The following is a 26,782-nucleotide window of genomic DNA, read 5'->3' on the forward strand; positions in this document are numbered from 1 at the left end:
ACTTATGGGGCTCATATACATATGTCGAAGTATATTCTCAAGTGCTATCAGTAGCCTCAAGCTGGGCATTGTAGCTGCTTTATTTACTGAGTAACGGCCGGCACTATGTTTGAGCGTTTGGGACCCCGGGGCCCATAGTATGTGACACGTGGGTAACATATATATAGGTAATGCTGAACACCTATTAATGTACTAAATCTGAAGCCTGTACTACTTTATTTGCTGAGAAACGGCCGGCCCTCTGGGCCCCTAGCCTTAAACATCTGTAGCCAAAAATGGACCAAAGGCACATCTACAACTTAGGGCTCATACATGTGCCACACATGAGGAGCCCTAGTGCCCTTGTAGTTTTAGAGCTAGCCTAGTCAACCTGATGACCCTTAATTTAGCCTTTGGGGCCCTGGGGCCCATAATATATGACATATGGGGCTCATGTATAATAGAGTAACCATGGGGCTATCAGTGTACCAACTCAGGGCCCCGGGGCTGCTTCATTTGATGAGAAACGACATGCTTTTTAAATTTGGGCCCCTGGGCCCATGGGGCCCGTGACCTTTGACCTCTGGAGCCAAGATAGGCTGGGCAAAGGATAAATCTACAGGGTAGGGCCCATATGTGGTATACTTATGGGCCTCGGACCTTTGCAGTTTTAGCGCTAGCCTTGACAGAATGATGTGTTTGATGAAGGAGGAGGAGGAGGAGGAGAAGAGGAAGAAGAAACCACAGGATAACAATTATATACCCGTCCATGCTTCGCGGAGATTAATCAGATCGTGGAATTTGAAAATCCAGCACCTTTTGGCGACTGAATACGTTTATGGTACTTTGGGGGCTAAAATGGGCAAATATGAGGTTAATTTGGTCAGAAACCCATATTCAGGCGTCAACGGGGGTGGGGGGGGTGGTTGTATGGACCATCCCCCCTGGCAAAATATTGCCTTTTGGCATGCAACTCAGAGTAACGACTACCTATTCTGGGAGGTCTGGTCTATAAATAAATAAAAAATAAAAAAAAAAAAAATAAATAAATAAATAAATAAATAAATAAATCGACTATTTGACCAATATTTATATTTTTAAACTTATAGCTCAACCAATAAATTTGTGTTTTGGATTCAAACGATCCAATTAGTAAGAGGATCTGATATAAAACTATACCCAGCCCGACTGGCTGGGTAATAGATATATATATAATATTAAATAGATTCATAGTAATAGTAATAAAGATTATAGAATATCATATAGAATAGAAATGTAATGCAATAGAAATAAAATATGAATTACATAGAATATGGTATGTTTATTAAAACTTACCCATATACAGTAGAAGATTAGGTGATCCCGATCCAGGATTATTGACAGCACCTTGTGTTGCGTCTTCCTTCAAATGTTCATCAACCTCCGCAGGGGTAAAATTCGGGTGTTCTCCAATCATTCTTGCGGCAGCACCTGCAAGAAGATGAAATCCAATGAGGGCTATCTATTCTTCAAGAAAATCTAAATTATTCCCTCAGTCACGTTTGATTGAATGCACTGCACTGCGCCATGATTACGGTGAAGGACACCGGTTCAAATCCTTTGTTTGGAGCCAATCAATAATTTCGCGCACAACCTCTATAGAGGCCCTGCATGAACTTATCGATTGGCTCCAGACAAAGGATTTGAACCGGTGTCCTTCACCGTAGTTATGGCGGAGTGCAGTCCATTCAATCAAATGTTGTCATCAACCTATTTGATTGTAGTGCAGGGTTATGTGTGTGAGACGAAATGTCACGGTAGATTGCAATCATGCTTTTATTGAATGCATTTGAGTAGTCCGCCATATTTACGGGATGATACGTCACATGCAAGGCCTCTATGGATAGAAGTCCCTAATATTCAAATGAGGTTATCCTTGAGTAGGCATCCTTGAGAGGGCACTCTATTCATTTAAATACTTCTATATGTTACTTCTACCCTATGTGTTCAGTGTAAGGAATTGAATGGCCAATCAGAATGAAACAGCAATCAAACTGCAGTGACCATTTCTTTTGTAACCACATGCCAATCATCTGATGCTTATCAGACCATGCAAACCTGCGAAAAACGAGACATATTGAAAGCCCTATGAAGATATTAAGTGTTTTCTTTCATTTTATCTCGTTACTTCTGCTTCAAATGTAACAGAAAACCTTCCTGACAGTTATTTACTAATATTATAAATATTGTTATAATTTTTGGAATAACAAAACTTTGGTATGGGCGCTGACACTAGCTGCTGCCACTGTGATGATACTCTCTGTTTTCTTCATTGTTATATGTGTTTTTGGAGACTGACTGCTTTATAATTTTAATGACCATTAGTTTGTATCAGAGGATGATTTAAGCACTTCCCAGCAAGTCTTGCGGTTAGACACCACTGCCCGCCCACTGCATACACACGTGCATGGTTAAATTTGAATTTGGACAGATATATTTACAATAAAAACACCTTCAAAAAGTTGGTCGATTTCACATTTTATGTTATCAACAAAAGGTGTGAATTATCCTTCATGCATACATCACTTTAGATCTGAAATCGACCAAGTAATGACGACACACGGGCAATTCTAAAACAACATCTTTTGCACAGAGTTCAATGGGATTTGAAAAGTAAAGTGGCAGTTGAAACTCTAGTGATAACACTTTTACAGTGCATGATGGGGCTTCCTTAAATCATCCTCTGAGTTTGTATCATGGTCCTTCTTCACTCTACGTTTTTATGGGAATAGACACTCTGAAATTGTGAAATTTCATGATGATTTTTCTTCAATGCTATGTGGAATTTTGCAAACTTGTTTTTAAGCTTATAATGCTTACTGATTCTCACTTCTTGATCAATAATCAATCAATGATAACACTTGAGAACACCCACTTGAGTTCTACCATGAGTGATCCAGTTCTACATCATTGGCCAAACTCAATTCAGTCACCTACCATTAATGGCTCTCAACCACTTACCAGTGATACATCATGTACAATTCATTATACCAGGAAGCACTTACTACTGTCTTTGCGTAGTGGTTCTAAGGCTGCGATCACATAGAAGTATACTATTCGGGTATACGGTGTACGTTTTGCAGGTGCACGCGTATAGCTTAAATCGAGCAAGGCAATTTCATAGTACCGGGTCACATAAGGCTACGATCACATAGAAGTAAACTATTCGGGTATAGCGGTGCACGTTTTGCAGGTGTACGCGTATAGCTTAAATCAAGCAAGGAAATTTCATAGTACCGGGTCACATAAGAGGGCACTATTCTAGGCCGTATACCTGCGTATAGTATAGTATAGTGGGAATCGTGCGTGTTCGATTTTAGTGCAGCGTATACCGTCCTTATTTTAAAACTAAACCATATGTGGGTAAATGCATTTGTTTTAATAGATGCACTATATAATTCTGCACATTATGACACCTCATTGAATGCAATATGACATCAAGAAGTAAAGTTACAAGCATTTGATTAGACGAAGAAAATTGGTAAATTGACCTATACTCGCGACTCCGTATTCACTATACGAAATACGCTCATTCGATCAGGCTGAGTTCACATAGTATACTCCTATATGAACTCAGCCTGATCGAATGAGCGTATTTCGTATAGCGAATACCGTATACCGTATACTTCTATGTGATCGCAGCCTAATGCATCGCTTCCCCACCATGTTTACACATCTATAAAGAACCTGAAATTTTTCGCAACCGAAGTAGACGCGCAGGTACCCACATGAGACGGAAAAATGTAACAACTGATCTAAACCTGTACAACCAAGAACTAAGTAGTTCTTCTTCTGATACCATCACCCCACATGCTCCGTCCCTTAAGGACTCTCTTTCCTCATCTAGGACGGATATTGGTGCTTCCATCAATATCTGTCATTGGAATGCTCGCTCCATTCGTAATAAGACAATCACATGCTCTGACTATACGTTAGAGCATGATGTAGACGTCATGTTTCTTACTGAAACATGGCTAACAACCACTGACAATGTTGTAATTGCCGAATTAACACTACCAGGCTATAATTTCCTGACCATCCCCAGAGGTTCATGTACTTTTGGCGGTGGTCTGGGAGTATTATATAAAGTGGCTCTGAAATTGCAGCTTTTGTATTCAGATGTTTGTTCTTCTACATTTGAGCATGCTATTATCAGTGATAAGCAAAATAAAGTGATGTATGTGTTGATTTATAGGCCATACCCATCACCAACAAATGGTCTAAAGACATCAGAGTTCTTAAAGGAGTTTGATGTCTTTTTGACACACATCAACTGTTATGGCACAAAAACTATAATGCTTGGTGATTTCAATATCCATGTCAACACCCCAGATAAATATGATGCCAAACATTTCATGTCATCTTTTGATGAAGCAGGTTTTTGTCAACACATCATTGGCCCCACGCACATATCAGGAAACACTTAAGACTTAATTCTGTCCCATCCTGAGGATCGTCTAGTTATGAGCACTAGTGTTGGTGTTCGTCTGTCTGATCATAATGTGACCCATTGTACCTGAAACAACCAATGAAACCCGGTCATTTCGCAATTTCAGGAAGATCGACCATGCTTCATTTCACAGTGATCTTGCCCAATCATTTAATTCAAATATGACTTCCAGTAATGATGTCAATGAACTGACTGTTCTTTATAATGATACTGTTACCAATTGTCTAAACAAACATGCCCCAATTACAAGTAGAAAGTGCAACGCAAGGAAACGACAGCCTTGGTACAATGAGGACATACATGTGGCTCGTCGTAGGAGAAGAAAGCTTGAGAAGAAATGGCGGAAAACCAAGTCTGAGGTTTACCACCAACAGTATATTGAACAGAATAAACTGGTTAAAGGTCCGTAACCCGATCGACAGCATCATCCCCCCGATATTTTTCATTGTTGATGAGATTTTGGTATCACATAATAGATACTATTTTTCTCATTACTATCCTGAAATTTGACGCCCCAAGTCGATGTATTTCCGGAGAAATCATGAAAAACATCGGCCTTTACAGGCTACCAATTTCTAAATACTAAAAGTACTTCGGATTTCTGGGTAGGGAATTATGAATGAATAATCAGTCTCCTCAACAGCTACTTTTGTTTCGCGTCATTCACATTCTGTGAAAAGAGCGAACCACACTAACTGCTGAGGAGACTCCCCGGGAGACTCCTATCCAGCTTTACGGTGGTAGTATAATTGCTCCAATAATTCCGTCATGGACGAAGCGGTACCCGGTTCAATACCCGGTAACAGTTCTCTTTTTCCTCTCCATTTTTAAGTTTTTTTACATTCATTTGAAATGTACATATTGCAAGAGGAAATATATTTTGTTTCCTTTTTTTCTGAAATGGTACGAAAAAGAGTTAAAAAACAAAAAAATCCGTTCAATACGTGCATTTGCAGCATTGTCGTCAGGTCTGTTTTGTTTTCGTCGATAATGGCATGGCTATTGCCATTATTTATACACAAAAATATATCATGAACGATATAAAGACAAAAAACTGGTTGTGGTTAGTGGTAGGCCTATTATAATTATTAATACTAGTGTCACAACTTAGCATTTGCTTAGTATCGGAACGTGACTAGTGGAGCTTGATTGTCATGTCAGTGCACCACGCACGCACGGCACATGACGAAGCGAAGGGAATTACGGCACATGTTGTTGTTGCATGCCTGCCCAGAATGCAATTCACGCATACCAAGGTATTGGATTGCGAATTTTGCTATTTATTCATATTAATTTTTTACGCTGAAAATGCTCTCGTTTTTTCACGAAGCAGCATAAAGGGGACGATATTTGATATTATTATGTAGTTTTAAAGACAATCCATATCCAAAACCAATAGGGTTACCCCCCTTTAATTCCAAGATTAATGAGTCTAAACAAACATATTACAGAGAACAATTTGATAATGCTGACATTAAGTCTACATTCCGCATTGTTAATTCATTATTGGACAATGACAAAAAGATCTTGCCTAACCATGACTCTGAAAAGAAATTGGCTTGTGACTTTGCGTCATTTTTCACAGACAAAGTTTCAAATATTCATTCAAAACTTAAAACAGAACAATGTAAAGTAGATTCAAGAAGTAAAAGTAGTGTAGATAGTACAGTTAAGAGTAATGTAAGTAGTACACATAAGAATGACTCATATGACCAATCTGTTTCATGTAAACTCTCAAGGTTCAAAGCTCTGAGTGAGGAAGATGTTGTTGATTTGGTGAATAACTCTAATGCCAAAAGTTGTTTGCTTGACCCTCTGCCAACATGCATGGTACATTAAGCAACACACTTCTGTTTTTATACCTGCCTTAACACATGTGATAAATATGTCTTTGTCTACATGTATATTAATATTCTCAAACATGCCATCATCAATCCCATCATAAAGAAACAGTCTCATGTATGCTGACGACATTAAACTTTATACCAGTTTTAATCCTGCGGACACATCTTCCATTCAAATTGCTCTTTCACGGCTAGCTACTTGTATCTCCGAGATCAAACATGCTCATGTTAAATGACACCAAAACTGAGTTTTTTGTTGCCGTGTCGAGAAATAATAAGCTCAAGATGCCTCCAGTTCACCTCGATCTTGGAACTGATATCACCCATCCTTCCGATACTGTACGGAATTTGGGCATTTTATTTGACACGCACATGCTTATGTCACCGCATATATCCGGACTTTGTAAATCTATTACTTTTCAGCTCCGCAACATATCTCGTATTCGCCGGTTCCTGGACACAGACTCATGTCATCACATTGTTAGATCTCTGGTGCTTTCTCGCTTAGACTACGGCAATGCTCTTCTGTTAGGATCCAATAAAACGGATATTGCCAAACTTCAACGGTTGCAAAATTGGGCTGTCAAACTTATTCATCGCGCTGGCAAGCAAGACCATGCCACACCATATATCTGATATGGAACAGTTACATTGGCTTCCGATTCATGAACGTATTGTCTTAAAGATATTGCTACTTGTTTTTAAGTGTGTGAATAACATTGTTCCTCCATATCTGGCTTCCAACTTACTTAATTACACACCTTCCCGCACTGGACTGCGCTCGTCTGCAGATACTACCCGGTTAGTTGAACATACCATTCACTCCAGGAAACTTCAATCCGCTACTGACAGATCTTTTTACTTCACTGCTCCAAAGTTATGGAACCAACTTCCAGCAGCCCTTCGTTCTGCAACATCTCCTCATATATTTAAGAAGAATTTGAAAACATACATGTTCCCATATTGACTTGTCTTTGTTCATTCTTTGCTCTGTAGTGTATTATTTTATTATGTATCATCACACCCGCTGTGGTCTTCATGAAATGGCGGGCTACAAAAGCCTTATTGTATGTATGTATGTATGTATGTATGTATGTATGTATTTGGAGAAGGTATCTTCCAAAAAAACTTCCAAATGCTTTGTTCGTCAATCACCATAAAATATCTTAGTGTTCATTCGTTTTACGTGACACGGGGCATAAAATTGGTAGCCATCTTAACGCACCCTCTACCCAACTTTGGAGGTGACGCGTATGTAGGGCTGTTAAGACCCCCCTTTTCAGCATCGCTGTCACCCAAAGACCCCATAGTTTTTTACGAACACATGCTCTGTCACCCGAAAACCCCCTATTTTTCCATTTGATCTGTCACCCAAAGACCCTTACAAGTTCAATTTCAACAGCAACTTTCATTTACCACTGATTTTGTTACTTATTTTGAAAAAAACAACGAAATTTGAAGCCATTTAGAACTAGAAATTCGATTTTCGAGGTTTTTGTGGCGTTGTGTCGGCTCTCACTCAAAGATTCCATTTAAAAAAAAGGTTATGTTCTCACCCAATGACCCCATATTTTTTACATTTTGCTCTCACCGAATGCCCCTTAGTGCGAAAGTGCCAGCCCTACACCTATATCCATTTCAAATTGAAGTGCCCCCCGGATCCTCTACTTACCAGACACATGTGGGCAAGCCATTGATGTACCACTTATGGTATTTGTTTCGGTGTCGGAACGCCACCAAATACTTGTGATACTACTACCGGGTGCAAAGATATCCACACAGGTACCGTAGTTGGAATAAGAAGCTCTATTATCACCTTCTTGGGTTGCTCCTACAGTAATGGCCTAAAATCAGAAGAGAAAAGTAAGACAGAACTTGATAGTGAGTGTAAAGTTAGGTGTGGCTTACATTTTTTTCACGGAGTGAACATTTCCCCCACTTGATTGAACCCACATCTCATATGCACAGTTTATCCCTTGTCTTGAATAACTATTGTAGCCCATCAACCCTGTGATTAAGAGGCTAGGAAATAATTCCTAATGTCTCATACCCAGGTTTGTATCCCTTTATCTAATCCTGCCCCACATGACAAGGACTTTTTAGCACATCTTATCTTGTATTGAGACAATGACAACCAGGACTATTTTGTTGCCTTTTTTCTAAGTATGTTTACTATTGGATTGAACCATCACATGATTATAATAGGCTTTACTGATTGGTGGGTAAGGTCAATGCTATTGTTTATTTTGTGATAAAGCTGTGCATATTACTGCATAAATTATATGAAAAATACACTGCATATTTTGATACAGGCGATTTACTCAATTACTTCCAACTGACGAAAGTTAGTTCCTGTTATATACCCAGTAATGTTTGCTTATCTTAATTGGAACCATAATTATTGGGCCAAGGTTATTATCTGCATGGTATAATCATGGAAGTAAGAGACATGGAAGCTGGTCAAATACTACATCAAAGTGAGTATCATACTTGCCGCGATACTGAACAAAAGAAGTATAGGCGGAAGGGGAACAATTGAGTCAACGCATGGTCAACGTGTACCATGTCTAAAATCAAAGTTCCCGCTTAAAAATCAATAGCAGTACGAGGTCGTGTACTAAGTCCTGACAATGGGCTGTGTTATATTACCGCAGTGCATGGTTTTTTTCAGGCGGCATAGGACACGCAACACGGACGTACGAGGCTGGCGAAGATACAGGGCTGACAGCCCCATTCACAATACACGGTTAGCAATTATAAATGGACAATTAACATACTTGCAGTGGGGTACTTTGCAGAACCCCAACGGTTTTAGAGTAAGATAATTTTGCTTTGACACCACATAACAAATTTAGAATTGTTTGTGAAGATTTCATGATTATGTGTTAATCCAATGGCGACGTCAAAATAGCGATATCGCATCCACCATCATCTGATTTTTTTATGAACACAAACAGATTTTATAAAATCCCTACGTAATGATCAGAATGCTATCAGTTTAATTTGTACAATTTTATTAAAGGTATGTAATTATGTGAAAACCTACCGATTAAATGTATATATATGCTAGACTCTCAGATAGCAGTTTTAAAACAGAAAATGAAATGAAATACAATTTATTTTACGCAGAATGTAAAAATAATACCCGACTATAGAACATTCTGGTCAACAGCAGTTTCGGGCATCCCCGGGCGCACAAATAGATGCGGGATTAATTTTATAATGTAACGCATGTGCCAAGTGCGCATATCAATTTTTACGGCTAATTAGCGGTTTAGAAGTAAATGCATGATTTCCAATATTTTGAAGTTTAAGAAAATCTGTAAGTATAGGGTAGAAATCGATATTTTGATTGGATTTCTGTAATTATGGATTACAAATCTAACATCCATGTCACTTTTTTCCGAATATAAACAACATACTTGAAACATAATCAAGAAAAACACGATTTTTGCTCATAATAATAAACCTGTAAATAAACGAACTGGCAATAAAGGCGGCAAGTCTGATCCACATTAAAGCCACGCTGACTATATTGATATCACAATACCTTGATACGTACCCTCTATAGAATGTTACGTAAATAATTCAATAGGTGTTTGATCGACCAGCTTCCATGTCTCTTACTTCCATGGTATAATAAAGGCCTATGATAGTGTATCGATTTGAAAGTTTGTATTTCAATGAGTCGTTTCTTGCTGGAGAGTTATATAAGCCAGAGCATGAAGGTAGTAGAGAAGGAGTGAGCTCGCGTTAAGCGCATTACGTAAATCCTATTGTAAACACAATAGAGACAGATGTACCTTTGATCTAATGATCATCGCCGATAATTTCTGCAATGACTCCGTTTTTTTTGTTTTTGGTTGATTTGTATGGCGCTTTCAACTACTGAGGTTATTTGCGCCAGTACTCACTCCTTTGTCAAGTTGCACCTGTATAACTCCATTCAGTCACAATACGTAGTTTTCTGCTTCACTGCATCCAAGTTATTTCTATCTTCTTTATGCCACGCTCGTTGTATTTCCCCTGCTGTATATGCTCGTACAAAAAATGTAGATTTTTCCTCTGTCAGCGTGGTAAAAACCAAACGGTGTCTCTTCAGAGCCACACCAGGCTGAGTCAGCCGAGGAAGGGCTAAAACGTGGTCAAATTACTTTGCATGATCCTACGCTAGCTTGACTTCCTCGCATCCAAGCCTGTTCCCCAGAGCCCAAGTTAGCGTTATCCATCCGACACCACGTGGAGGTTTGGGTTGAGTTGCCCGCGAGCAATTACTTTGCCAGCTCTACGGGCCTTGTCGGACATCGCAATGACTCCGTCTCATGGGGGGTTCATATTTAGTGACAAGTAAATCACGTATGCGCAAAACATGTATTATGGATGCGCATACATTTACTTAGCTGTTGAACTTGAATATTCATATTTCATTTCATATACGATGTTTTTTTAGATTAATATGTTGAAACATGTTGTTCCAGAATGTTTCTAAACAGTTTATTATGGAATGGTGCAGTTCACAACATTTTAAGGACGGGTAAAATTGTTTTAAGCACTGTTTTAAAAGTACGAAGATCTTATTAAAATAAATTGCGCATTGTTAAGTTGAGGAATTCTCCCATCAAACGAGATGTATCTCAGTGTTGCCCGGTACTGCCCGGGTTGGTCCGATTTTATTTGTTTACCCAAAACTTTAATAATTGTTCCACCCCCGAGGTTTCAAAATAAACCGCGTCCTGAGCCCTCTTTTTAACTAGCCAATGAAAGAGATATGAGCATAATGTGCATCATTTTCATCAAGTTAGAATGACTTATGCTGTTTCATCATATTTATAGCGCACACAAGTGTGCGACCATGCATGTATACAACACAAAGATCATAAGTGATAATCGTGTTACATAATCAAAACATTGATCTGGAAACCTCAAAGGGCGGCAATTATGATTGTACAATAGAATGCGTGCGAGCTTTCTCCTTCTCTACTACCTCCATGGCCAGAGTCAGGATGTAGATATTTTTGCTGAACCATGAAATGGTATCAGCCTATATGAGTGAATGTTACTAGCTTACTAGCTTACTAGCTAAATGACCATTTGGTCTAAAATGGACATATCTCTAAATGCCACGAAGGTATGACGCCATGAGTGGTGTCATATGAAAGAGGAAAACATAAAGAATATAATAAAAATATTTCCAAACGTCAGAGGTCATCCAGGGGTCACAGGGGTCAAAAAGGTCATTTGTGCCTGGACACCTCGAATAAGCCGTAAAGTCCCTCTCTGGTTATTTTTACTTTATTACATATTTGCAAAGAGCCTGTTTCAGGGATTAAAATGACACCTCAATGAACTTCATATGACAATCAGAAGCAAAGTTATGGCTTGTTATAGGTTGTCATGAATCAAAACGCGAAACCGAGAAAAACGCGTTCAAAGTTATGGAAGCAAAATGACCATTCATCAGATGGGCCTCAGAAAATGTGGATTATTTCATATTTCCACTTATTTCTTTAAAATAAAACTTTGTATTTTGTTCAGAAGAAAGCTTAAACATTTCAAATCTGCAAAAATCTCAACTTCGCCAAAATACGAGATTTGCATATATTTTCACCTGTAGCTCGAAATGAAGTTTGCCGAGTTTACGGCTCATTCGCCGCGTCCAGCCACATTTTAACCGAAAATGCTCCGATTGAGCTTAAATTTAAATGCAATGATCCTTATGACATTCTAAACATGTTTAAAACATTTAAAATTTCTTTAAGGTCATTAAGGGGTCATAAAGGGGTCAAAGGTCAAGGTTTTCAAAATGCTCTGATTGAGCTTAAATTTAGATGCAATGATGCTTATGACATTCTAAACATTTTAAAAATATTTTAAAATTCATTTAAGGTCATTAAGGGGTCATAAAGGGGTCAAAGGTCAAGTTTTTCAAAAATGCTCTGATTGAGCTTAAATTTAGATGCAATGATCCTTATGACATTCTAAAAATTTTTAAAATATTTTAAAATTCATTTAAGGTCATTAAAGGGTCATAAAGGGATCAAAGGTCAAGTTTTCCAAAATGCTCCGATTGAGCTCAAATTTAAACGCAATGATCCTGATGACATTCTAAACATGTTGAAAATATTTTAAAATTCATTTAAGGTCATTAAGGGGCAATAAAGGGGTCAAAGGTCAAGTTTTCAAAATGCTTCAATTGAGCTGAAATTTAAACGCAATGATCCTTATGACATTCTTAACATGTTTTAAATATTTTAAAATTCATTTAAGGTCATTAAAGGGGTCATACTGTGACAGTGGTATAGGCCTACCACAATGTACTGCCGAAGCCACATGGTTCAGCTATGGTGCGGTTATCGCTCTTGTTTATACCTCAAATCACTAATTTATTTTAAGATCACTTCAGAGTAGGTTTGATATGAAAATGGAAAGTTGGAACAAATTACTATACACAATTACACCTGATCCGTGAACTGTGCCTTTTGAAAGATTCTTCTTGTTTTGAAGTGGGCGTCTGAGGTGTATAGAATAAGAATCTATTTAACTGGTGCCTACTTGACACCCTTACGGTATTCATAGATATCCGCGGTCAATGTTTACAAGCTTTTACCCTCCCCCATGGGGTATGGGGGGGACACTCAACTTTAGAGGTGACGGTATGTGCCCCCTTTTTGAAGTTGAATATCCGATGACCCTCTTTTTTTTAAAAGCCATACATGATGACAGCTACCCAATGAGCCTTTTTTTCTAGAATGTATCATCTAAATGCACAAAATAATGCGGAAAAATGGCAAATTATGAGTCTTGTTAAAGCAAATTTGTATGTGAATTTGGAACAAGAAATGTATTTTTTCTTCATTTTTCAACACATTTTCTACCCAATGACCCCCTATTTTAAATTTTATACCCAATGACCCCTTTTTCAAAATATTATACCCAATGACCCCTTTTTCCTTTTGTTTGTACCGAATGACGCCCCTTTCAAAAAAATACAACGTTCTGTCCCGATAGACCCCCCCTTTGCGCCGGTAGGCACATACCCGTCACTTCTAAAGTTGAGTGCCCCGGGGGCTTTTTGGTTAAAACTAAAATGGTTTAAACATAATTATATGCGGTTCATAAGAATTCAGAAAATATATATAGGCCTACTCTGACACATTGACCCCCATTTTTAAACCGCCTGTCACTAAATGACCCCCTTTTTATTTTGCTCATTTTGCTCTCACGTAATGACCCCCATTTTTAAAATGCTTTCTCATTGAATGACCCACATTTTTAGAAATAAACGCTCTCACTGAATGACAACCAGGTTCCCAAATAAATGCACTAAATAAACCCCATTTTCAGGAAAACATTGCTCTCACTGAATGACCCCATTTTCAAAAATATATGCTCTCACTGAAAGACCACATTTTAAAGAATAAATGCTCTCACTAAATGCCCAAATTAAAAAAAATTAATGCTCTCACTGAATGACCCCCAATTCCCGCCCTATTTTATCATCCTCACCAAATGACCCCTTGAATACTTGAAAGGTCGGAGTTCAAATATTGCTAGGTCATTTTATTATGAATTGGCTGTGTACTCGGGCCGTACGCGAGGTTCCGGGATTATTCTAAAAGGAAAACTTAGCTAGGTAGCCTACCATTTGAAATTTTAAAGATGACGGGTACGTTGTGTATGCTGTTGAGTGATATCAGATATTATTCTTAAGCAGTATACAGACTTTTTATTGTACGTACAATATTGTATGTACAATATGTACGTTATTTAATCTATCATACTGCAGTTACTGTCCGTTTTCCTATACACAATACACAGTGCTCTTTCCCATTGACGCGTGACCTTTACAAATAGCCCTACGTTAACAGTATGGGGATATGACTAGTTAACGTCGCTGTAAGAAAAATAACCGGCCAATATTAAAAGTACTCTTCTAAAGTTCTAGAAAATATAGTTTTTAACATGTCCTAAATTTTTAGCTAATTTAGATGTTTGGAAATATTCGTACTTTGGTGTTTTAGTTAATGTTATAGGTAATAGTACATTGCCTAGTTAACGTCGCTGTGTGAAAAATAACCGGCCAATATTAAAAGTACTCTTCTAAAATTCTAGACAATATAGTTTTGTAACATGTCCTAAATTTTTAGCAAATTTAGATGTTTGGAAATACTCGTACTTTGGTGTTTTAGGAAGGATATGTAAACGACAGATAACACCAAAAATATGAAGAAATTATTTCTAAACCGTGTTAAGTCAAAAATCATTATGTTGCTCATTTTCAAGAATGCTGGTTTACAAAAAGCACGACATTGTCTGATTTCGTGAACAAAGCCACACATAACATTGTTTCCTTTCGTTTCCTTTATAATCGGTTACCCAACTGAAGCTATGAATACCAGCTTTATGCGATATCGCACATGAAAACAGTCACTTGTGCACAACCAGAGAAGATCCGATTTAATCAGTTGAGCTGTTTCAATGAGTGTTATCTTGGTTTAATAGCTTTTAATGGGGTTAAGTCCTGCAAAGGTCGAGATGAATTCTACTGTAGACATGACTGCATCATGTTGCCATTCTATTTCAGTACTGTTTAAGTTCTAACGAATGTTTGATGACGTAAAATCGATAATATATTTCTCCTAGATATTGTATGTAACATATTACCGATTTTTCGTCATCAAACATTCGTTAGAACTTAAACATTACTGGAAATAGAATGGCAATAGATTAAATAACGTACATATTGTACATACAATATTGTACGTACAATACTCGGAGTCTGAAGCGCGCTTTACGTCCAACATAAAGTTGATAAAACACGTAACAAAAGACAAGTTGGGATTTATCAGCGGGATTCATCAGCGGAATAACGCAACATTTGAAGCTTTGTCATTTGTATGGTGTGCATAACCTGCGGACTAATGGGCTGTATACCATTTAATTAGATTTACCGATGAAACCCATGAAAGAGCTATAAAATAAACTCTTGGACGTTTTTGAATTCAGAGCCATATAAATTAAAGGCCGTTGATTGACATTAAGGTATTTCCGTCGTAACTAAACCTAAGACCAAATTCCTTTAAAATTTCATATTTTGTATTAATAGGCGTCGAAAACAGGCGCTTAGTCATATCGAATCAGCTGACGACGGAAAAACCTTAAGCCTACAAGCTTTACTATACTGCTAACCTCTGGAGCTCTGGCAGGGGATCCATTGCAAGCGTCAGAGTTATCATTACCCGCAGCAACAGACACAACATAGCCTGCAGCTACACAGTTTTTAACAGCCGTATCTTCAGCCCTGCTTGCGCTTCCACCGATAGACATGCTTACTACACCAGGACCCATTCCACTGGCCGTGATCAATTCCAAAGCTGAAAGATTGAACATAATTCTGTCATTAAATTTCCCTTATAGTTGGATCGTAACTGATATCCAAGGTATAGGGGTATTGGAGTTGTTTTAAAAACAACAACACGAAATTAAACACAAAACAAAAACAAAAAACCAAACCAAAAATAAAACAAAACATTCGCACACTAGTGCACCCGAAAAAAAACCATTCAAAATTCACCCTACTGATAGAGTTTTAAAAATTCGCCGCCGAAAACATTCCGCCCGACCTAAACTCCCATGCCCCTCCCCTGAAAGTCAAATCGCACGCCTCTTATTAAAGCCATGTGTGATTTGCTCCACAGCGACGTCCTCAATTTTCTCGATTTTCATGATTGTAAATCATGATTTTAAAAACCAAATGGCGTACTAAAATACCACGTGAAAGACTAAGCCAGAAGTACAATACTAATGACCATGCTTACAGTAAAAATAAAGTTTTATAATAAAGCTGGGGATTCCCGGTTTTATTCACCGTGTTCACCGATCGAGTGATAGCTGACACGTTTCGCGGTATCATCCTCTATTCTCTATTACAATTGAGATAACAGTACCAACAATATGAGAATATTATCATCAAAATTGGAGCATTTTATCTATTTTGGCCTTTGTGGAGCTTCAAAATTTAACTGTTGACCTTCGGAATGATAAGTCGGCGGTAGGTCAAACATTTTTTAAAATCCTTATGACCTGAGGAACATTTTGGTATGAGCAGTTTTAACTTTTTACTTCTGTATACACTTTGACCTTCGATAACTTAATTTGCCCAGGAGTGAATACAATTGTTTACCAAGTGATAAGGGCATAAGGCTGATCATATTATAAGAAAAATACACTGGATATTTTCAAACAGCCGATTTACTACTCAATGAAGCCATAAAGATATTATCTTTCTATGATGAAATTTAGCTCTATATGTGGCTAAGTCCCTTAGGCAGGCATTGCTGTTTGAGGCGCCACCGCTCGCCCGAACTCAATTTCTAGTGAGCGATTCTCCACCAACCATAGACACTGAATATCGCTCGCTGCGACCTTGTCACCCAATTTACATTCAAGTTTCAGCACTTTCAATGTAATCATTCGATATTTTGCAATAAATAAGCCTTAATTCCTGAAAACGACAGAGAGTGTATTCAACACTCCTTAAAAGGGCATTTCGTGATAATAATGTTTATGTGCAAAAACAAAAACTTTCTTGCAGATTAATTCGTTTAGCAAAAATGTCGTCAAATTTTAATTACGTTCTGGTACACCAGAACTAAATTACAACACTGGCCTATGGAGCAGTGTGATACATGATGACATAATCATGCATAACTCGGCAACGCAAAATAGGAATCAACTGAAATTTTGGGAATAAGCTTTTTCGTTGATATCTACTGAAAAATGTCATAAAAAGTGGATGCTAGGATCAGGAAATACTCCTTTAAGTACAATTGGTATGAACGATAGAGAGTGATTCGACCACTACATTCTACTACTAGAGAGTGCTTCGACCACTCGCCAAACCGGCATCATACTAGCGAGTGATTGACCATTCGCCTTTAAAATCTAGACGACAAGGCCTGCTTTGGTGGTGTTTGACATTTGTCAAAAGGGGTAGGTGATGCGCCTAGTGCACATAGTTGTATGTAGTTGTAGATGTAGTTAGCTGTTGTTTCCCTATCTTTCATTCTTAGCATTATATCCTTCTAACATTCTACTAGCTTCTCTTCTATCAATCTCCTCGCTTCTCTTTTTTGCTTGCTTGAAACGCTTCCATACTGCGGAACAACCCAACTTGCCGCTGGCTATCTGCAAGGCGAAAAGGGAAGCAAATTATGTAAGTCTTCTCCTTTCCTTACTAAACTAAGACTCCTCATGGCCTCCTATCGGTCATTACCAGTAACGAGCATATTGCGATGTCAGGCAGACATGTAGGGGATCTGGGAGCAATAAAGGGCCCAAAGGTGTGGTACGCAGGCCACCAACCTTAGCCCCAACTAGAGGTCAAATATAGTTGAGTTAGTTCACTACCTCAGGCGGACAGTCTCGAGTACCAGGTATAATTCATACTACGGCCAGTGAACGCAACATGGAGTCCTGGGTACCTGTGCTACTTGCCATCAGGTTGGAGACGGGATGGTAAGAGTGAAGAATGATGTGGATCAGATACTCTATTGCTAACTGTGAGAAGGTAAACTCCTATGTCAAACCATTCTGTAGGAGTTGCGACCACATATAGTTATAGAGCAACAGGTGACATTTGGTGAGAACTGTCATCGTAAATAATGTTAAAGGCTGTCTTCAAAATAATTTGAATGATTTTACTGAGTGGGCCAAAAACAATAGTCTTAATTTTAAGGCTATTGTTTTTGGATCAGAGCCACAACACATAGATTTGAGAATTGGCAATGAGCCTCTTCCTTATGTTGACAAAGCGAAAGTGCTCGGTCTCTGGTTACAAAATGACCTTAAATGGGACGCCCAGGTTAATGATATGCTAACCAGAGCTAATAGGCGTCTTTTTATGCTTCGCACTTAAATTTGTTTGCTTCTCTCACGATGAGCTCACATTGTTCTAAAAAGTTACCTTAGACCAGTTCTCGAATATGCTGCTGTTGTTTGGCACTCAAGTATTACCTCAAACCAATCTGCTGATATTGAAAGAATCCAAAAACGGGCATGTAGGACAATCCTTGGTTGGAACGTACTATACTTCTTATGATGATGCAATTACTTCGTGCAATCTTGATTTTTTAACTAACAGAAGAGAATTACTCTGTCGTTCATTTGCCGAAGGGCTATCAACCAATGCTCGTACTAGTCATCTCATCCCCCACTAGGTTTGAAGCGCAAGGTAGAAATCTACGCAATTCAAGTGCAATATCAAATATTCCAGGCAGAACATCCAAGTTGACTTTGCTAATAGTAAGCATATCACCTCAAAAATAAGCGCAGCAAAAACACGTTATTTAATGTTTCTACATGAATAAGCTTCATTAAAGCATCAAAAATCAAAAAACTGAATAGAAATCGGTCAATGCATTGTGATGTAGTGTCAATTTTAGGATGCTCATAAATGGAATGGAAATCTGCCACAAATGGCTATAATCACAAAATTGGCACATTTCGAGATTTTGAAGGTTTATTTGGACGCTTGCTTGAAAAGGCAGCGTTAATTTAAGTACCACAGGATAAATACCTATCTTTTCTGACTTCGTCAAAGAAAACAAAAGTTAAAAATCTATCATTAAATAATTATAATTATAACTAGACTTAGCTGTGGTCTAAGACCACGAACACAGCCGTGTTGTGACCCTTTAATGACCTTTGATCCCAAAATATATGAAAACCCCATAGACATTGGCTAATGTCAATGTATGCGTGCACGTGGCATTACTTTGCCATGTTATTTGTGGCAGATGGGGCATTTTGAAAGTTTTTCGTCTCAGACCGGAAGTGACCGCTTAATGAACTTTGACCCCAAATCTGTGTACCCCCATAGACACTGGGTAATAACAATGCATGTGTGTAAGTGGCATAACTGTCCTGCGTAATTTGTGGGAGAAGATGTATTTTAAAGGTATTTCGTTTTATACCGGAAATGACCCCTTAATGACCTTTGACCCCAAATAAAAAATACCACATATACATTGGTTAAACACAATTCAATAGTGAACATACCATCACTCTCCTATGTTTTTCTTAGCTAATAAAATTTTTTGAAAATATTTCGATTTATACCGGAAGTGACCCCTTAATGATCTTTGACCCCAAATCTGTGTACACCACATTGACACTGGGTAATAACAATGCATATGTGCAAGTGGTGTCACTGTCCTACGTAATTTGTGGGAGAAGATGCATTTTAAAGGTATTTCGTTTTATTCCGGAAGCGACCCCTTAATGACCTTTGACCCCAAATAAAAAATACCACATATACATTGGGTAACTGCAACTCATATGTGAACATACCGTTACTGTCCTATGTTTTTCTTAGCAAATAAAAATTTTGAAGGTTTTTCGTTTTATACCGGAAGTGACCCCTTAATGACCTTTGACCCCAAATCTGTGTACACCCCATAGACACTGGGTAATAACAATACATGTGTGCAAGTGGCGTCACTGTCCTACATAATCTGTGGAAGAAGATGCATTTTAAAGGTATTTCGTTTTATACCGGAAGTGACCCCTTAATGAGATTTGACCCCAAATAAAAAAATACCACATATACATTGGGTGACTGCAGATCATATGTGAACATTCCGTTACTGTGCTATGTTTTACTTAGCTAATAAAAATTTGTGAAGGTTTTTCGTTTTATACCGGAAGTGACCCCTTAATGACCTTTGACCCCAAATATGTGTACACCACATAGACACTGGGTAATAACAATCCATGTGTGCAAGTGGGGTCGCTGTCCTACGTAAGGTGTGGGAGAAGATGCATTTTTAGTTGAAATCACGTTTTTGACCCCTATGACCCCTGCATGACATTTGACCCCACGAGTTTCATGTGACATGTAGGGGCACGGTCAATGATCATTGTGACCAAGTTAGGTCAAAATCGATGTAAGCATGTGAGTGCTAGAGCTAACGTCACGGCTGTGTAACGCTGTGTAATAATTAACCACATATACTATTTTAGCAATTTCGGCAAATCTGCAGACAAATTAAAGCTGAAAAAAAAAATGACTAAGTTCAGCTAATTAATATGCAAAATTGATGCCAATAGAAACCGTACATGGTATCAGGGTGCGGGTTTTTTTTGCACACATATGTATACAAAGTTCTTTCAATTGATAACAAAAAATACACAAAAAGTAATTAATTATGCAAATTAGCTAATTACAGCTAATTATGTATTCATGATATTATTATGTAAATTAGGCATGAGTAATTTTGGGTTTTTTCAATATTTAATGAAAGTCTTTTTATTCATCATAGATTTGTCAAGTATGAACCTTCTATGATGTTGAATAAAGAAACTGCAGTTAATTACTTTAATATAATACAAAAATGCAAAGTTTGACATTTTGACGGTGTCTGGAATAGAATTTTAATTTTTCCTGTAAATATGGTATGTGTCACCATTGCTCAAAGCCAAATCCGAAAAGTAAATATAAAAATTCATTTGCAATGAGACTTTAAATTAACATTTTGTTATCTGGATTAACATGGGAGGGCAAACGGTGAAAGGAACCGCCATGCCTTGGACACGCACAATGGCTTAGAGCTATTGTGGTTTGTAATATTACTCCCTCTAAATTCACTTTGATAATATTATATTTCAACTCGTTTTCCTCAAGTGTGCCATTCGTTGTCGACGGAAATAATTTACATGCTAAGAAAGATTATTATTTCAGCTAAATGGTGGTAGGTTTTTTTTATTTCAAAAGTCTATATTATTTTTTATTTATGAGGGATCTTCAACAATCCATAAAAACAGGTAGTAGCTCTTAACCTTTCGATGGTAGTCAAAGAAAGGTTCCACACACCATATATTAAAATTCAAACAACTGGAATAAATAGCACATATGAGGAAATTAATTTTTCGACATGGATGTGTGCCAAAATTGAACAACTTTGATGCGCGCGCTTTTCAATTTACTGTTATGCTTGCATGAACAGTGTGGCAGAATAATTGAGCAGCCACTGTGACATACCTACTAATAGTCCATTGCCATTTTATTAATTTGTTGAATCAGTAGTTACCCTTTTGCACTTGCCATTTTTAGTGTTTTCAAACATTTTTGATGTATTAACAAGATATTTTTTCAAAGTGGACTTTTTTTGAAGAAACAAGGCTTTTTTGGTGTTATTTCTTAAAGGTTTTTGAAACGTACGCAATATACTTATATACTGCGCCAATAAAGTATCCTTACACTTGGAAAAATAATCACAATAATCTAATCCTGCACATTATGACACCACATTGAATCCAATGTGACCTCCAGAAGTAAAGTTACAAGCAATTGAATAGACGAGGGTCCCGTTTTAAAAGTAACAAACTGTCCTATACAAGGTGCAAAAAAGATTCCAACAAGCGAAACAAAGAGACAACACAGTTTCTTCAATGAAGCGTTATTTAAAGCAGTTTTTATTTCAGTTTTACTTCTCTATATTTTTCATAACTTTCAATTTATTTGTCAGTTCTTTTGTTGTTTCAGTTTTCTTTTGTTCCCTTTGTTTAAAGCCAAACGCATAAATTAGCCATTCACCACTCTCAAACCAGATGTCTAGTCTGTGAAGTTTTGAATAGGCCAGTTTGTCACTTTTAAAACTGGACCTTCGTCTAATCACATTCCTTTACCACCCCCCCCCCCCCATCAATGTTTAAGCATGGAAGAAAGAGATAAGAAGGAACCACAACGAACGCATTCACTTTGTCCACTCCCTTTACCGACATTTAGTTGACATTGTTATTCATGAGGATTTACTTTGGTCAATACCCCGCGTTAAATAGGTGATTGGTATTGTATTCCATGTATTTGCATGTCTTCTGGAGCGTGTGTCAAGGATGATTTGAACTAATGACCTTCCGTGCAAGCACCCTATAGGATTTTCTTTGGTGACGTGATCATCGGTCATTGATGGCCTACATCTTTTTCTTCCATTTTGCCCAATTTTTCCGAACTTTGATGACTTTTTTCTCAGAGTTGGCAGTCTTTGGCACTGAAACGAGTTAGCTAGTTACGATTATACACATATAAACTATTAAATTAAACAGGTTTTATGTACCGGACTCAACCGGAACATTGTGCATTATTTAAGAACATTTTACATCTATTTTTCATCGAAAAAGTCACCAAAATCTCACCTTATTTGCTAAAGATGAAACTCAGCAAAAAACGGCCGATTTTGATTACCTTTTGATGTTTTATAGGACATTTTCTACACAACACGATCAAGAAAACAGTTTGACTGTAGATCCCAAAACAAAGCTACTATACATGTTCAGAGCATCAGTGAAATTCCATAATCTTACTTCTGGGTAGCGTTTGTTTGTTCGTGGATGGGTTTGTTATAAATTTTTTCCAGTAATGATTTTGCCAAGCATCGATCGCGGTAAATGGATCATACATGAAAGTAAGTACCATTGATAGCTTTTTCTTTTCATGCGTCAATAGATAAGCGGATTAAAACTTGGCCGATCGAAGTCGTTGTGGTTCCTTCTCATCTCTTTCTTCCATGGTTTAAGCAAACGTCATTTAATTTTAATTTAAAGTTACCATGGTTACTGCTTGTTAATTAAGGATGCAAATGAAGAGCTCAAACCTAAACTTTTTCCTAACACCCCATCCCTCTCCCTTCCCCACCAATCAATGTTGGGTTCTACTAGGCTCGTGTGATTCAAAATGGCAGAGTCCGAACACGGAGGCTGATCATAAGACCCAGATCAACATTGTTACGGGGGAAGGGGGGGGGGGGTCGAATGCGGTTGGTCCTCAAGTGTCCCAAGACTAGTTTCTGAGCTTTGCGCTTTGTTATACAATTTCCTTTCCGAAGGTAATGAAATTTAAAAATTGACAGTGATTCGAACAAGGGATCTCTAGATTATTAGCCCAGCGCCTTACCGAGTGCGCCACCAAGAAATTCGATATCTATGCGCGCATTTTTACAAAATATAAACCCAATGTGGTTATTGCATCATATTTAACCCTGTACGATTACACTCGATTTACCCTCATAGAATTTTAAGCATAGGAGTACAAGAAGTACAAGAAGCTGTGTAATTAATATTATGACAAACATGCAACTATTAAAGCTACGGGAGCCTTGTATTTTTTAGTGCAAACTCTAATTGAAATCAATTAGCTATTTGTATACACATTATCCCATACCGCTGTGCAGAGCTACTACGGTATGGGTTCCCTGTACTATGGGTAATCACCAAGGACATGGAAAACAAGATATGCCTTTGCAACATCTTGCTACAGAGTCATGTTAAACATCAAGCGTGTGGATCGGATTCCAAATGAAACCATCTACAATCTGACCAACACCACTCCACTGGTAGCCAGAGTCAAGATTCATCAACTCAAATTTCTCGGCCATATACTGCATCTTGAAGACGACGCACAGTGTCATCGACCCTATATCTTCATGGCAGAAATCGCCATGGTAGGTTGAATCCACAGCCACGATTGGCCATTTGGTTCAGACCTTTGAAGCTCTTTGAGACGAATAATTAGTCGAGGGACATGACTAAGGCTACTCACAATAGCCGGGTAATTGATCTTGGTTGTGCGTGAATAAGCTTGTATACCCCATTGAGGTCAATGGTCATCGACTTTTATACTGCCTAGTAGTGAGTGCAGCTGTACTACACGATGTAGTCAATACAGGACCAATAGAGTTTTGGTCCGATTTTGAGTTCAAAGCGCACGGCCAATTTTCAAAGCGCATTCTAGCCATCATATCTAGCAACACGTATTTTCATGTATCTGGTTTCAAAAAATTCATTTTTCAAAGCGCATTTTCCATCATATCTGTTCAACACGTATTTTCAAGGAGACCACATCTGGTTTCTTGAGAAAAATTCATTTACGGGAGATATTCATCATTTTCTAACCCGGTATCCGAAGATTTTCGTCTGATATCAAAATCGTGCATAGCAATTCACGTGTATCGATCCCGTGTATTCATTTTAGTGTCTCTGCTGCACCAGATAATTATTAGCCAGGCGGTGTCGGTGTGCGACGAGCCTGTGAAAGAATATGCCTTTTATATTCCACTACATGGGAAGAAGAAACCGGGACGGCCGGACACACTGTACTTACAGTATGTCCAGCACCTCCTGGGAGATACTGGAGGGATGCTGCAGCCAAACAAAATTGTTTCGCTTGCCCAAGACCGCAGCCGACTGATGATGATGATAATGAAACCATCTAGCAGCATGCTATTTAATGCTTGTAAATCGTAACGGTTTACAGCCAGAGAAATCTAAAAGGTTTTGATATGTAAACATGGCACAGCGAGAAAAACTAAATAGGCTTGCAGGAGAATGTTCGTTCTTTATTAATTAGTTTTGATTACAACCGACGTCATTATCATCATCGTCATCATCATCATCGTCATCATCATCATCATCATCGTCGTCGTCATCATCATCATCATCATCAACATCATCGTCGTCGTCATCGTCATCATCATCATTATCACCATCATCATCATCATCACCATAATCATCATCACTACCATTATCAAAGGAATACAGTTCTTAAATCCCGTTTTTAAACTTCGCGCCTAGTTTGCCACCAAAGAAAGTAGCTACCAGATAAGGTTCATTTACAGTCCATTTTGAAAAAATATTTTGTTGAATAATAATAACAACAACAACAACAACAACAACAACAACAACAACAACAACAACAATAATAATAATAACAATAATAATAATAATAATAATAATAATAATAATAATAATAATAATAATAATATAACTATGCTTATAAAGCGCAATACTCAATAAGAACATGTTAATAAATTGTCATGGTGTTGTCTGAGATCCCACAAAAAAGTAAGTCGGGAACGACTATTAATTTCAACTCACATGCTATACTGTCTGATGTAGATCCAGACCCTGAACAACTCAGTATTCTGCATGAGTAGAGATAGGCCTCTTTGGCCACACCGTACACTGTTCCTGCTATAGTACCAGCGCAGTGGGAACCGTGTCCATTGCAATCCGCACCCTGTAAGAGAAAGTATGTCAAACCAAAGGTGGGTGGTCCGAAGTTTTCACATGTTGACTTTAACTTACATGGAGCATGGAGGTATCACCAAAACATTTATTAGGTTAATGCTCCATTGATTTAGATATATTAGAACAACGAACAAATTTCCTACCACTACCAGTATGGGAGATGAGGCTACAACGTTTTCGTTTATCATCTAAAGGAAACATATTTGTGTCTAATATTATACTCTAGTTATGAACAAAACATGCGCTTTCTTCAGATGTCGAAATCTAAATTTTGACGGGGTTAAGTGGGGGATTAAAAGCCATAATGAAACATTTCCATAAGAAACAGAATTGTTAGTTTTTTTCAAAAACTGTTATAAACTGACCTCAAAAAGAAACTTATAATTTTTCACAACTTGTGAATCACAAGGTCATATCTTAAAAGCCTGTCAATCAAAATGAACCAAAATTACACACAAGATTACTTTAATACTCTACTCAAAAAACATGTCAGTAACCAAGCAGTTATCCAACTGACACAGCAGCAAAAAGCACAGACACGGAACAGCTTCCTGGACAACATTTAAAGCCCAATGTTTGGCACCCAACACAAAAAATCTGTAAAAATGCATACAAGATCCTGGCACAGAGGATGAAACGGTGCTTCTTGCTGCTTTTCACGCACTTTCGTCAAGAAACAGGTCTTGTTCCACACTATTCCACTTACTCCTTGGGAATTATCACCTGTGCAAGGATCTTTAACTTATTCTCGCAGATTTCTTGTGCTGGGTGCCAATTATTGGGCTGTGAATGTGGTCCAGGAAGCTTTTCCATGTCAGTGCATTTTGCTGTTGCGTCAGTTGGATAACTGCTTGGCAAGGCAAAAAGGCAAATCTCAATCTAATTTTTTATACGGTAAATCTAACACGCATCTCAATGGACAATCTGTATGAACCGCGTGTATGAATGAACTCAAAATTTCACATTTCAATGTTGCATTATTATAATAATTTCTTGCAAACAAAAATGATCATGTACACTTTCCTTGGTACGTTCATTATCCTTGACTCTCTTTAAATATATTGTTAAATGGAGAAATTTTGTCTCCACGTTCATTTAGGACGTGCAAAATCTTCCAACCTGGTTGGCTAAATACGCGACCTCGCTCCGATACAGGAGAGCGATTTTGAATAGAGCGACGGGCGTACGATCACGGCGTTTTTTAAATCGCAAGCTCTCTAATATTTGTATAGGCTACATTCTCTTAAGCAGCAACTTACATCTCCATTGGTTTGATAATCAAAGAAGAATTCCGCACGCCCAGCAATATCATTATGCGAGTAATTGATGCCTGTATCAATAACCCAAACTGGAATACCAGCTCCAGTCGCTGTAAAGAAAGGGAGCG

The 26,782-nt window shown here is 37.9% G+C and overlaps 1 protein-coding gene across 1 annotated transcript in view; it reads right to left on the bottom strand.

The window, feature by feature from the left end:
• The window catches only part of LOC140154363 (aqualysin-1-like), a 34,735-nt gene that overhangs the window by 2,286 nt on the left and 5,667 nt on the right, over positions 1-26,782 (bottom strand). Inside the window, exons 4-8 of the mRNA XM_072176929.1 lie at positions 26,655-26,764; positions 25,243-25,384; positions 15,502-15,686; positions 7,985-8,156; positions 1,315-1,449 (exon numbers count right to left, since the gene is read on the bottom strand). Coding sequence (XP_072033030.1) covers positions 1,315-1,449; positions 7,985-8,156; positions 15,502-15,686; positions 25,243-25,384; positions 26,655-26,764 — 744 coding nt within the window. The remainder of the gene's footprint in view (positions 1-1,314; positions 1,450-7,984; positions 8,157-15,501; positions 15,687-25,242; positions 25,385-26,654; positions 26,765-26,782) is intronic.

The sequence above is a fragment of the Amphiura filiformis genome, chromosome 6 (assembly GCF_039555335.1).
Source record: "Amphiura filiformis chromosome 6, Afil_fr2py, whole genome shotgun sequence".
NCBI lineage: Eukaryota > Metazoa > Echinodermata > Ophiuroidea > Amphilepidida > Amphiuridae > Amphiura > Amphiura filiformis.